Below are 15,070 nucleotides of genomic sequence, written 5' to 3'. Positions count from 1 at the left end.
TGGACCGGGTGGTGAGGTAGTTTGATATTGGTCTGGGGGAAAGTGAATGGTAGGAGGTTGAAGGTAGATGTGGGTGAAAGTGGGGTGATGGGATATACGGGAGGAGAATGTGGTGGCAGATTGGGGGTGAGTGTTGGGGAGGGTGACTGGAGGAAATGGATGGCTTTGGATACTTGGGTGCGAATGTGGTGGGGTGGGAGATGGGGTGGAGTGTGGATTGGTGACGGGCAGCTGGATACCTTGGGGGATCAAAAAGTGTGATGGGGTAGACATTTGGGAGTGGGTGCTGGGGGGAGGTTGTGTGCGGGGGTGATTGTCCTGACAGCACTGTGTGGGGCAGAGGCATAGAGCATGGGAGGGGAAGAGCTTGAATGTGTTTGGGATGAAGTGCCTGAGAGGTGTAGTAGGGGTTGGTGGGTTGGATGGAGTGAGAAGTGGGGAGGGAAGTGGGGGTGGAAGAGGGGTTAGGGTTGATTGGGGTGGTGTTGGGATGGTTTGGATGCATGGAGGGAAGAGGTGGGGTGGGCAGGTGTGTGTGGAGCACTGAGGGAGGAGAGTGCCTGTTGGAGAGCACTGGAGAGGGCAGGGGGGTGGGGGTGGGTAGTGCTCTAGTGCATGGGGAAGTGTGTGTGAATGATATGCTAACACAGCCTGAAGGGATTTTTCCCCATCTTATCTTTTTCTGCAAGAGGGGATGAGGAGGGGGAGGTCACCAATTAAATAAAATGGGCTTGATATGAATGTGCTGTGTCTTGCTACATTGCTTCTTACCCATGGCAGTGGGCGAGATGCAGGGATGGCCCATCATCCAGGAGGGCCCAAGATGGAAGGGAGGGGGGGGGGTGAATGGGAGTGAAGTGTGTAGGGATGGAATGGATGGGAGTGGATTTTATGCCTTGTTTTTTTGCTACTTCCCTTGTAATGGGAAAAAAAAGCCATTGGTATATGTATGTATGTAATACTTCATGGGCTTTAGTAACATTCCTTTTGACCAGTCATGCAGCATCCTTTTATAATTGGAGACTACTCTTCACTCAATGAGGAATGCTGATTGCTTTTAACCTCCACTATCCCTTATTCCTGCTACTCTTTTTAAGTCTCTCCTTCACAACCTCTATGATTATAGCTCTTCAGTAACACAGTTCAATGTTTTATTTTTTTTTTTTAACTTTGTTATGGACTGTGGTGGGGTAGAAAGAATACTGCTACTGAGTGTTCCCATTTGGGTCATAAAAGGCAATTAAAACAGGACAGAGGATAGGACTAGGCATCCTACTCTCTGTAGCCCTAAAGGTTATATTCATAAAAAAAAAGCAAAGGCATAAGTTGGTCTGAGAAGAGTTTTCCTACCAAAACCCTAAGGTTTGGGTCTTTTAATGTGCATGGGTGTGATACAGATGAGAATAAAAGGGAAAAGATAGGCAGTATGTTTGTGAGATGAAAGATGAATGTGTTGGCACCGAGCAAAACAAAGGTGAAAGGGAGGGGTGAGACTGAGTTTGGGAGTGTACTGGAAGGTGTCAAGAGTGAGGAGAGGATGAGGGAAGTAATGGGTGGCTATACTAGTACATGAAGACATAGGCAAGCATGTACTGGAGTGGAAGGATATTTCTTCAAGGTTAACATAGATGGAAGATGTGGGTCTGGTAGTGAGAAGAGTGTAGAGTAAAGGGAGGCTTTTTGGATAGATGTAAATGAGTGCATAGAGGGATTAGGGAGAAATGTCAATGTAATGGTATTGGGAGATCTAAATCCTAAAGTAGGAAATGAAGCAATAGATGGAGTGGTTGGGAAGTGTGGAGTGTCACGAAAAAATCATAGTGGAGAGTTGATGGTAGAGATGTGTTTAGAACGAGTTGATGATAGTTAACACAATATTTACTAAGAAAGTCAAGCATAAATACATATGCGAGACGGTGGTGGAAGAAAGTGTTATTGATAGAGTTTTAATGGACATTATTGTGGTACCCAGGAGAAGAGTATGAAGAGTTTTGGATGCAAATGTTCTTAGGGGAAAGAGTGGGGGAATATCAGATAATTTTTTGGTGGAAGACAAGATGAGAATTGAGGATAGATGGGGAAAGAGGAAAAGTACAGAATGTAGGGAGGTGTTTAAAATAAACTGCTTAAATGAGAAGGAAAAGGAGGATTACATGAAGAAGTTGAGAGAAGAGTGGGAGGAGGTGAAGGATAGAGTAGAACTAGGAGTGAAGGAGGAATAAGGGTGTTTCAAGGAGGGAGTAGCAAGGTGTGCAAAGTTGGTGTGTGGAACAAGGAGGACATGAGGGAATAGAAGGAAGGGCAGTGAGTAGTGGGATGATGAAATGAAGAAGGTTGTTGAAGAGAAGGAATGAGCATTCATGGACTCGTTACAAAACAGGATGAGAGTAACTTATGAGAGGTACAAAGAAAAAATAAGAGAAGTAGAAAGATAATAGAGGCAAAACAGAGAGCAGATTCAAAATGGGGGAAGAGTATGACAGAAAATTTTGTTAAGTAATAAAAAGATGTTTTGGAAGAATTAAGAGAGGAAAGGGAGGCAAATCAAGTAGAGAAGAAAAGGTAAAAGGTGTAGATGGAGAGATGATAATGGAAGAGGCAACAGTAAGAGGAAAATGGGCAAAGTATTTTAGGGAGTTGCTAAATGTGAAAGAGGATAGGGAGGAAATGGTGGTTGCAGTGGGAGGTGCTAAGAAAATGACAGTGATAGATGAGGAAAATAGGGAAGAATAAGAAATGATGAGGTGAAAACAGTTATTAAAATTATGAGAGCAGGTTTGATTTGCATCATGTGGAGTGTCTGAAAAGGGAAGTACAGTGATGGTTGACTGGCTGCTGTGGATGTTTAATGTTTGTCTAAAGGAGGGTAAAGTGTCAGAGGACTGGAGGAGTACCTGTATAGTTCTCCTTTCAAAGGGAAAAGGGGACAAATGTGAGTGAAGTAGTTTCAGAAGGATCATTTTGTTAAGTGTAGTTGAGAAGGCTTATGGGAGGGTTTTGATTGAGAGGATTAGGAGAGGAACAGAGGGAGTTATTAGTGCAGAACAGAGTGGGTTTAGGAAAGGGGGTTGTGTGGATCAGATTTTTGTGGTAAGACAGATATGTGAGAAAGCTTTAGCAAAGGGTAAGGATGTTTTTTGAGTTTTTATGGATCTGGAAAAGGCTTATGATAGGGTGGACAGGAAGTCACTGTGGGAGGTTTTGCAGATATATGGGATAGAAGGAAAGCTGTTAACCACTTCCATTCGGTGACGCCTACGTGGGTACGCGATGATGCCGACGTTGGCATCTTGATTATATTTATTGTAGTCATACCTGCGTGACCCTCATTCTCTCTAAACTGGCTTCATCATATTTTCTATGGTTATCAAAATTCACGGGTGAAAGAGAACGAGTGATTGAGCAGTGACTTTATTTTTTATAATGCGATTATTATGACACAACATCGCACGCCTGGCAGCTAATGCTGCCAGACGTGCGATGTGCCCAGGAGTGAAGAGGTTAAGGGCAGTCAAGAGATTTTACGAGAGTAGTTGAGCCTGTGTTAGAATTAGAAATGGAGAGACCAAGTGGTTTGAGGTAAAGGTAGGACTTTGCCAGGGATGTGTCATGTACATGGACAGGGTGGAGGATAATGGGCAGGGGATTGGAGATGGTTAAAGAAAATGGAGAAAAGTGAGAGATAAGCCATTTGTTGTTTGCTGATTACTCTGTGCTAGTAGCAGGATCAGAGGGGGGATTAAGGAAGTTAGTGACAGAAGATGTGTGAAAGGAGAAAGCTGAAGGTAAATGTTGGTAAAAGTAAGGTGATGAGATGTACGAGGGGAAGGATGGCAGCAATTTGAAAGTGAGAAATAAATGAGAGAGCCTGGAGGAAGTGGATAGCTATAGATACTTGGGGTCACATGTGGTGGGAAAGGGAGGAGTGGAGGTGGAGGTAGATAGTAGATTGAGAGAACCAAATAAATGCCTTGGGGGATTAAAAAAGTGTAATGAGAAATAGACATGTGGGAATGGATGCTAAGAGGAGGTATGAAGAGATGATTGTGCCGACAGCACTGTATGGGGCAGAAACATGGAACATAAAGTCTAAATGTGTTTGAGATGAAATGTCTGAGAAGTATGGTATGGGTTACAAGGTTGGAGAGTGAGAAACAAGGAGGTGAGGGGGAGCATGGTAGTAGAAAAGGAGTTAGGAGGTACGGTTGATGGAAGTGTATTGGGATGGTATGAATACATGGAAAGAACGAGTGAAGAAAGATTAGTAAAAGATGTGTGGAAGGTAAAGATAGATGGAGTGAACATGAAGAGACAACAAAGGATGAGATGGATCAATGGGGTAAAAGGGGTGGTGAGCGAGAGGGGATGTCTGTTGAGGAAGGGAGAAGGCAGAAGATTGGGGTGAGTGGAGAATGGATGTGTATGGATGATACATGGATGGGAGTGGGTGGGGGATAGGGGGCTAGGGAGTGGTTATGTGTGAATGATATCTTGATGCAGTCAGAAGGGATTTATCCCTGTCTTCTCCTTTTCTACATGAGGGGACAAAGAATGGGGGGGTCATCAATTTCATGAAGCGGCCTTGATTTGGATGTGCTGTGTCTTGCAACATTGCTTCTGACCCAAGGCAGTGGGTGAGATGCAGGGATGACCTGTCACCCATGAGGAGCCAAGATAAGAGGGAGGGAGGGACGGGGGTGAATGGGAGTAGAATGGCTGGGAGTGGAATTATGCCTTTTGACTTTGACTACCTCCCTTGTAGGAGGGAAAAAGCCCTTGCACATGCATGTATGTATGTTATGGACCAAAAGGTTTTCTCTCAGCATGCTTTAACATTGTAACTCTCTTGCTATTAAATCAAATTACAATGATAAAGTAAGCTGACAAACGACCTTTTGGCCCAAACCAAGATAGAGCTATAGAGAAGTATAAAGATTGAGAAATTGAGATAGAGAGAGATAAGGAGAGAAAGGGAGAGACAGAGAGAAACCCCACACACTGTTAACTACTGTACAGAGAAAGATACCTACTCTCTTGGATACTGAATGGTGGTTTTGATGTGAAGGAGAACAGACACATGAGTATGAAGTGTTCCACCAAAAGAGTGTAAAGGCCCAAGCTGAAGCTCCACATCAGGGGGTCGGTACACATTCCAAGCATCTTCTTCGCGTAGGTCCTTAAACTCATTGCTGTAAGCACTCTAAAACATATGGAGCTCATTTAAACAAAAGCATATGCAGACTAGAGTTAAAAGATTACTTCAATATGACAAGAATAGAAAAGTCCATTACAAAATGTCTAAAAATGTGACACCTGTGTTTACAGAAAACAAATTTGACTACAACTGAAAAGTTCATTACAAATTTGCAAGTGTAAAAATATTGCATTTAAGTAAACAAAGATCCATTTCTGATTTATATGGAATAATATAAATTGTTGCATTAAGTTTCACTGACTGGAAACCTGCAGCCCCACAAAGACTGGCAATGTTCCTGAGGCCCTCCCATAGATCTCTCTAGGAAAAAACTTTGGATTGTTGTCTGTTATAACAGTAAAGGACAGTTCCTGTGTCATCAGCTCATACTAATAGGAGGAGGAGAGCAGTCACCATTTTCAGCTCTCCTTTCATAAAGAGGTGGAGAAAATACATCTGAAGTTGACAGAGAATGATCTTGGGCCTGGTTCAGAGACTGTGTGAAGGTGTTGACAGGTTTTGAAGATGGGTGGCAGGGAGATGATTCCCTTTGACGTTCATCTTTCAGGACCACCATTTGCAGGTATCTGTTACTGGCCCCACTCAAGTGGAAGGAAAAGTAAAATTGTAAGAAAATGTGAAGTCTAGCACAACTTAAGTTTATTAGCTACTTGCCCTCATGAACTCAATTTCCCCCTCCACCACTTCTTTCATGGACGATTCCTCCATTCTGCTGCTTGGGCTCCCACTTGCCACACCTGAAAGGTTTGAGCATTAAGAAAATGAATTTCAAATATCTATAATACATGGAATTATTTTATTTGAAAAATTTATTGGGATATTGCCAAACTTAGCTGTAATATGTCTCACACATTTCTTGCAAAACAAAACTCAGTCTTGCTAATAGTAAGATACATTATGAATTCTTTTTGAGAGAGAGAAAGAGAGAGAGAGAGAGAAAAGGATGTATCTACAAAAGTGTTGCATTACACAAAACACTTTACTGTACGGGATATAAAAAAGAAGGCTCTTTCAAATTTGAATGATTTCAGTACTATGTCCAGATGGTATGCCACCTACTATGCTGAAGAAATATATGTGCCAAACCATTATGGTTACTGTACCATTAAAAACCCCTTCTGCCACTCATATAAGATGGATATACTCCTGAATCTATGAAAACAGCAACTATACTAATGTACAAAGGTGGAAACAAGATAATCCTTATAAATTACCATCCTGTATCTCTAACACCATACATATGTACCTCTGAAAGGGTTGTGAAATGTTTAATGGTTAAACATATCAAAAATATGGCTCTAATGAATGAAACACAACACTGCTTCTCAGAGGACAAATTATGCCTATCTACCCTTCTCAATACCTATGCTACAATCTTGTCAAACAATGTGAACTCCCCAGAAACTAGGGTTGATGCAGTATACCTTGATTTTAATAGTTTATCAGAGAGGGGGAATGGATGCAAGAAGTATGTTTTTCAAACAAGGACATGGGAGTGAAAAAATACAGGAAAGACTGGAGAATGGTTGTAAATAGATGAAGAAATGACACAGTGCCATGGAATGTTGCTTCTGTCTGCTGCATAATTTTAATTTTCAAGTGAATGGGATGGGTGGGGGATCACCATATAATCATACAATGGGGGTACACCAGCTCTAACTAAAAGAACCTGCCCTGGAGGTGCTGTGTCTTATTGTATTGCCTTACACCTGAGCAGTGTGGAGGATATGGGGATAACCCTTCATCCACAAGGTGATAAGATGAGAGAGGCAATGACTGGATTTTGGATAGATGTGGGGTGGGTATATACTTTGACCTGGCTAACCCCTTTATAAGGGGGACAAGGACATTTGGTATATACCAGTATGCATGTATGTATGTATGTGTATATGTATAACAAAGTGGGCCATTAGATTCTATTCTACACACTGTGATCTGAATACATCAGAGGAAGTTGGATCATGATAGGCAGGAAAATAATGTGAGTATGGGGCTTAGTGCAGGGAGCAGTGCTTCTCCTTTCTCATATGCCTGTTACCAATGTTAATACATATATACATACATATACCAACAGCTTTTTACCCCTTAAAAGGAATAAATCCACTCCCCCCGATTTCATCGCCACATACTCCACTCCACTCCTAATCACCACCCCTCCCTCCCTCTTTTCTTTGCTCCTCCTGGATGATGGATTATCCCTGCATCTTGCCCACTACCTTGAGTCAGAAGCAATGTAGCAAGACACAGCACATCCAAAGCAAGTCCACCTCATTTAATCGGTGACCCCACCCCTCTCCATCCCCTTGTCCAGAAAGAGAGATGGGGAGAAATCCCTTTGGGCTATGTCAAAATATCATTCATGCATACTCCCTCATCCCCCACCCACACCCTTCCAAGCATCACAGCATCATTCATACACAACCATTCTCCATTCACCCCTATCTTCTATCTTCTCCCTTCCTTCCTCAACAGACATACCCCTTTCCCAATGGCCCTTTTATCCCATCCATCCATTTAATCCTTGGTTGTCCCCTCATGTTCACTCTCTCTACTTCTGCCTTCCACACCTCTTTTACTAATCTTTCTTCACTCATTCTTTCCATCTGTCCAAGCCATCCCGATAATCTTTCATCAACCCTATCTCCCAACTCCCTTTCCACCTCTGCTCTCCTTCTCATTTTTCACTCTAACCATACTTCTCAGGCATTTCATCTCAAACACATTTAAACTCTTCCTCTCCTCAATTATGTTTCATATTTCTGCCCCATACAGTGCTGTTGGCACAATCACTCCTAACAATCTCCTCTTAGGGTGATGGATACGGAGCTGCCTAGTGTAGGCCTTATGGTCTCTTGCAGTCTCCTTCATTCTTATGTTCTTAGCAATCATTCCCAAATCTCTATTTCTCATTCCACTTTTTAATCACCCAAAGAATTTACTTGCTTCTTTCAATCTACATTCTACCTCCACCTCCACTCCTCACTTTCCTGCCATATTTGTACCCAAGAATCTAAAGCTATCCACTTCCTCCAGCCTCTCTCCCTTAATACTCACTTTCAATTTGCTGCCATCCTCTCCTCTTGTACATCTCATTACCTTACTTTTACCTACATTTATCTTCAACTTCCTTCATATGCACATCTTCTCAAACTACATCACTAGCTTCTTCAATCCCTCCTCTGATCTTGCTACAAGTGCAGTGTTGTCAACAACTGGCTTATCTCTCACTATTCTCTATTTTCTTTAACCCTCTCTAATCCCCTGCCCATTACCCTTACGTTTACCTCTTGCATCACCCTATCCATATATAAAGTGAACAGCCAAGGTGACATGACACATCCATGGAAAAGTCCTATCTTTACCTCAAACCACTCTCTCCATTTCTAATCCTAACACAAGCTCTACTGCTCTTGTAAAAACTCTTTGACTGCTCTTAACAGCTTTCCTCCTATCCCATATATTTGCAATACCTCCCACAGTGTCTTCCTGTCTACCCTGTCATAAGCCTTTTCCAAATCCATAAAGGCCCCAAAAAATCCTACTTTTTCCTAAAGGTTTCTCATATATCTGCCTTACCACAAAAGTCTGATCCATGCAACCCCTACCTGTCCTAAAACCACACTGTTCTTCACCAATGACTCCCTCTGTTCCTCTTCTAATCCTCTCAATCAAATCTCTTCCATAAGCCTTCCCATCTACACTCAACAAACTGATCCCTCTGAAACTACTACACTCACACCTGTCCCCTTTTCCATTGTAAAGTGGAACTATACAGACACTCCTCCAGTCCTCTGGCACTTTACCCTCTTTTAGACAAAAAGTAAACCTCACCAGCCAGTCCACCATCACTGTACCTCCCTTTTCTAGACACTCTACATGACACCCATCTAACCCAGGTTGCTTATCTGCTCTCGTCAATAACTGCTTTCACCTCATCTTTCCTTATTTCTCCTTCATTTTCCTCATTCATCACTGTCATTTTCTTAGTGCTTCCCACTGCAACCACTATTTCCTCGCTATCCTCCTTCACATTTAGCAACTCCCTAAAATACTCTACCCATCTTCCTCTTACTACCATCTCTTCCATTATCATCTCTATCTGTGCCTTTTACATTTTCTTTTATACTTTATTTGCCTACCCTTCCTTTTAATTTCCTTCCAAAACATCTTTTTATTATTTTTAAAAATTTCTGTCATAATCTTACCCCATTTCAAATCTGTTCTCTTTGCCTCCTTTATCTTATGCTTTACATTTCTTTGTACCTCTCATATGATTTTCTTGCCCTATTTTGTAACTAATCTATGAATACTCGTTTCTTCTCTACAACAACCTTCTTTGCTTCATCATCACACTTCTCACTACCCTTCCTTCTCTTCCTTCATCATCACACCACTCACTACCCTTCCTTCCCATCATCCTTGTTCCACACACCATCTTTGCACACCTTGTGATTCCCTCCTTGAAACATCCCCATTCCTCCTCCATTCCTATTCTACTCTATCCTTCATATCTTTCCACTCTTCTCTCAGCTTCTTGTACTCCTTTTCTTTCTCATTTAATCAGTTTACTTTAAGCACCTTGCTTCCTTATGTCCTTTTCCTCCTTCTGCATCTATCCTCCACTCTCAACTTTAGTTGCATTAAAACAATACCCAAAGACCTTTATCACGCACAGATACTCTCTTCTCTTCCTCCACAACCACCAAATACCAGCCTCCGGAAATATATTCATAATCATATCACTCACCGCTCCATTAACACACTGAAAGACAACACACTGCTGCATGCCAGACCCCCTGATATCCACCCTTCTGAATCCTCTCTCCCACGAAAGGACAGAGTCCACTTGGCCAGACTGCGGTGCGGTCACCACCCAGCACTTCTAAGCTACCAGAAGAGGCTGGATGACCGCATTGTGAACAGCTGCCCAGGATGTAACACTTCACCCCATACCATACAACACATAATGGAAGACTGCATTATACACAATCATGCACGCAAACAACACAACATACGCTCTATAAAGGATTTGTGGGAAAACCCAGTTTCGGCTATGGCCTTCCTTGGGGAGACGGGACTGCTCGGACAGACAGTCTAGGGAACGACAACAACAACAACAACAACTTACCTTCCACCAAAAACTGATCTGATATTCCCCTACATGTACATTCAAAACTCTTCCTACTCTTCTCCTGGTTACCACTATATAGTCTACCACCCTTCTGTTCTCCATTCTCCCATGTATACTTATGCTTGACTTTCTTCCTAAACACTATTTGCTATCATCAACTCTCTAGACACATCACCATCCTCTTTCCACTATGACTTTTTCCTGGAGCTCCACACTTCCCAACCAATCCATCTATTGCTTCATCTCCTACCCTAGCACTACATTGACATTTCTCCCTAAACCCTCTATGCACTCATTTACATCTATCCAAAAAGCCTCCCTTTATTTTAAACTCTTCTCACTACGAGGCCCATATGCACTTACAAAAACCCACATCTCCTTTCCCAGTTTCACCTTCATCCACATTAACCTTAAAGAAACCTCCCACTCCACCACACATTTACCTATCTCTTCACTTACTAGTATAGCCACCTCTTCTTCCTCATCCCCTCTTCACTCCTGAGATCCTCCCAACTACACTCCTACACTCCCAATATCAAACTCACCCCTCCCTTTCAAACTTAATTTCACTTAATACCAACTCAACCATCATTCTTCTCACAAACATCCTGTCTTTTCCTTCTTACTCTTATCTGTACCTTATCCATGCACATTAATTAAAAGACAACCTTAGGGTTCTGGTTGGAAAACTCCCAGACTCTCTTATGCCTTTTTTTTTCCAGCAAAAAATTAAATAAATATTCAGAGAAATGGTACAGGACAGTATTAAGAGTGGGGGGGGGCAGCATAACAGGGGGGCAGTCACAGTTCAATGAAGTAGCATAATTTCTCTATGAATAGAATTTTCCTCTATCACAGACAGAATGATGTGTGGCTCCGGTCCATGGGGGTGCCCCATATAGACCCTAAAGTATCAGCTGCATGCCGCTGAGCTGCTTTTAACCCCACAATAACATGCGGCTAATACCCCAATGTTGATACAAGATAATCACTTTGCTGATGACAGCAATCTTCAAAGCAATACACACTCCCTGTGATGTGGATCTTTTAAAAGAGCAATTGCAGTGCAAATAAGCTGATACCAATAACATGAAATCTAGTGGAAGCAACTTTCAAAAGAATGTAGTCCTAGAACTTCTTTAGGTACTATGCAAAATAAAATAAATCAAATTGAACATGTTCATGACCTTAAAATTATCTGCAAGCTGTGACTACTACAAGAAGCACATAACATAGTAATATATTACTAGTTATCATCCTATAGTATATCATGAGTGCTCAGATCAAGGGATCAAACTGCAATGTTAACTTTGTGGAAATCTCTGGGATTACCATGGCTAGGTTACTATTCACAGTTGCAAAACCTAAATCTTGTGATTAAAGTTTACCCACAAGATTCAGGTTTTGCAACTGTGAGCAGTAACCTAATAGTAATAGAGGTTTAACTTAAACCTCTATTCCTTGCACACTCATGGAAAATTTAAGAGAAAAAAATGTTAAACATCACAATCTTAACAAATTTGACTTTCACAAACTATATAAGGTCATAGTTATCCTGTGAACTGATTGTCAACAGTAAATAGTAGAATGTTACTTAAAAAAAAACAGTAACAGGACAGTAAGAATGTTTAATTGCATCCAAAGGTAACTCAAAGCTGTAACAAATTGTTCTATGTACAACCTTGACATCCCAGGATATACAGAGGGGCAGAACACACTGATGAAGAGAAAAGTTGTGGACGCAGACACTCCGTGTGTACCAACTGGAAGACCTCTTGATGCATGCAACCAAGTAAACCAAAGTGCGACTTTAGTTAGGTTCATGACAACTAGACCAGGTGAGAGGATACATTACCATTCTAAGATCTTCTTTCACTTATGTAATACATATAAATGACTGAATAGGAACTGTATGTATACCATCCCTCATTTACTTCGCGCAAGTAACATTTGGCACATATCTACCTAATCATAATCCTGTATCTTTTTATTCAAATCATCTTGTCACCCCTAATATATTTTACTTCGTTTACACTATGCTGGTGAACGTGCCAAAATGTTATTGTAAATATTCTAGATATAAGATAAACAATCTAGTCATTGCTAATATCACAAACAGAAGTCAATCCATGCAAATTGCAAAAGTGTATTTACCTCATCACCAATCCGCATTCATAAAGTCCTTGACATCAACGCCGAATGTTTACATCTTGGACTTGCAAGAACACGACACAAGTTGTCAAGTAGAACTGCACGTCAACTTGTTAATTGTTATACTATTTCTTGATCATTGGAATTGAATAGTAAATTAATGATAGTATATATTTTATCTATATAATGAATATCTAAACAATATAATGTCATATAACTCAGTAACACTAACACTTATATTCATACAGTCTGCACACGTTCAGTTAACCAATTGTCGCACATAAAAACTATCGTACTTAACTATATTAATAACATACTGTGGTTGACTTGTTTATCTAAAAATAATACTCTTACGCAACACTTCACTCATTGGATGCATGCATGATAGTGTTAGTCAAATTATTATACCATAGTAAATATATTTCTAAATGATCTCTTCTCTCCTGGATGTTACATCATCTGACATGCGAGGCTGGGGTCAGGTCCATAGCCATGCCTAGACTTTTGAGATAGGAGTCTTTATTTCATTATAAATTTACTTCTATGCATATTGCTACCAGAGCGTTTTGTATAAACATGTAATAATATAGGGCACATGGAAAGAATCAGTGAAGAGATGTTATCAAATAGTGTGGGAATGAAAAGTAAGTTAATGATTGTATATATTTTATCAACTGTATATTATGAATATCTAAGCAATATGATGTCATATAACTCAGTAACACTAACACTTATATTCATGCAATCTACACTCGTTCAGTTAACCTGTAGTAGTTTTAGTTCGGAACAACGGCAGGACAAATGAAAATTGACACGAATTTCCTGGACAGTGGAAGGAGGTGAAGGATGAGGGGGTGTGGGTAATACGTACCTTAAGTGAGTGATGAAGGGAGGAGGAGGATAGCTACAGTTTGGGAACCGAAGTCCAGGAGATTTGTATCACCATCCGGGACCACTCGCGCTTCCTCCAGCGAGCGTGAATGTAAATCAAAGAGGGGAGGGGGGGATGATGGGGCAACTCAAAGTGAACCGTCCTAGGCTAATGAAACCCAGAACTCCTAATGTGAGTTTTAATGGATTAATTAATTCTATAATTAGACACTAGAATTATACTACTTATCATTAACAATGTGAGTTAACAATTAACTGGATTTCACATACATCCTAACTATTCCCTGCGCGCGTTTCCTAGCTATAACTTATACTAAACCTTAACTTGTGTGTCTTGCGTGTGGAGACGTCTTCAATTGGCGCGGTCATCTGCTGAGTTACGACCGGCGCGGCTCCGCTTCTGGTGGGGGCGGGAGGCGACGGTTTTCGTGTGGATCTGAGCGGGAAACTGACCGACTTCGTAGCTTGATGGTTAAGGACGGGCGCTGAGATGGGCTTTGTAAGCGACACTTCACCGACGTATTCTTGGTCAATCGTACCGCACTTTGTAGAGTTCTGGCGGGAGGGGTCTGTACCCGAATCACTTGATACTCGATCGTCACTTAAGGATGAAAATCCTTAATAGTCACATGAGGGAGGAAAGGACACGATTGGACTTCCGAGAAAGAGCGGCCCGACCTCCCTTGTTGAACCCGGTGTGAAGACTGACCTCTGTCCCGCGGCATGTGAGGTAAAAAATGCCCGCCATTTAGCATCCAACGTTGCCAATACCTCTACGTTCCCGCCACTAGTGTTGAAGGGTACTACGAATAATGTTCATGTGGAAGATGACACAGTTCCAATTGTTCCTTGAGGTAGACACTATTCACGAGCGGGTTAGCTACGATCCTAATTATTCTAATTGCCTAGGTTAAAACAAATATGTGGCAGCGCGCAGGGGGGGGGGGTGTTTTCGCACGAAGCTGGAACAAGGTCGCTTTGTGCTTGGGTGCGGAAACCGTTGGCCTCAGTTATGGGAACACGAATCTAAAGGGAGGGGGGGGGGTTCTCTAGATAATTAGAAGTCTCTCACTTCGTTAAGGCACTGTAATTGATTGTCAAAATGGCACAACAGTTGATGAGAATGAGGAGAAGGAGAAAGGACAGGAAGTAGCTACTATAGTCAACGCAAGGAGAAATGACCGATAAGGCGTGGCTAGGAGATTTCCCGGTGTTGCCACATGTGGGCATCCATGGCGAGCACGTGCGTTTGGATGCATTGTTTTCTTATTGCTGTGTGTGGGGGGCGTGGCCAGAGATTAGTTGTTGTGGCAACGTCGCTCTCGCATGCACATATGCCATATCTTCACTTAAAGAAACGAAACCTTTGTATAGAAAACATTGCTTTGATTTTTATCTCAGTGGTGGTGTGTGACAAAAAATTATAATATAATCGTATGAGGCAACATTATAAAATTGTAAGATAGAATTATATAATAAAATAAAATTATAAAATAATAATATGTGGCACCACAGGGGAACTCCCAGTGCTCCGCCCTAACGGCCAGATCTCAGTGCATAGGGTATAGAAGTCTTAAGGACTCTGGAAATTCCCCAGAGTATAGGGAATGAATGACCGAAAAGGTGAGAAATCGGACGAAAGAAAATGGGAAGGGGAGACAGCGAGCCGGGTGTCACAATAA

At 41.7% G+C, this 15,070-nt stretch overlaps 1 protein-coding gene across 2 annotated transcripts in view; it reads right to left on the bottom strand.

Moving 5' to 3' along the window:
• Positions 1-12,599, bottom strand: part of Gcn2 (eukaryotic translation initiation factor 2 alpha kinase Gcn2) — a 55,866-nt gene extending 43,267 nt beyond the window's left edge. Inside the window, exons 1-3 of one of the 2 annotated variants that reach the window (XM_076208574.1) lie at positions 12,501-12,599; positions 5,870-5,952; positions 5,031-5,200 (exon numbers count right to left, since the gene is read on the bottom strand). In XM_076208574.1, coding sequence (XP_076064689.1) covers positions 5,031-5,200; positions 5,870-5,923 — 224 coding nt within the window. In that variant the 5' untranslated portion in view covers positions 5,924-5,952; positions 12,501-12,599. Of the gene's footprint in view, positions 1-5,030; positions 5,201-5,869; positions 5,953-12,027; positions 12,120-12,500 lie in introns of those variants that run through there. The other variant, XM_076208575.1, reaches the window with a different exon arrangement.
• Positions 12,600-15,070: the final 2,471 nt, after the last annotated feature.

The sequence above is a fragment of the Oratosquilla oratoria genome, chromosome 25 (assembly GCF_046742065.1).
Source record: "Oratosquilla oratoria isolate Oo_2021 chromosome 25, ASM4674206v1, whole genome shotgun sequence".
Lineage (NCBI taxonomy): Eukaryota > Metazoa > Arthropoda > Malacostraca > Stomatopoda > Squillidae > Oratosquilla > Oratosquilla oratoria.
The sequence above is the reverse complement of the archived record's forward strand: the minus strand, read 5'-3'. Positions and strand labels throughout refer to the sequence as shown.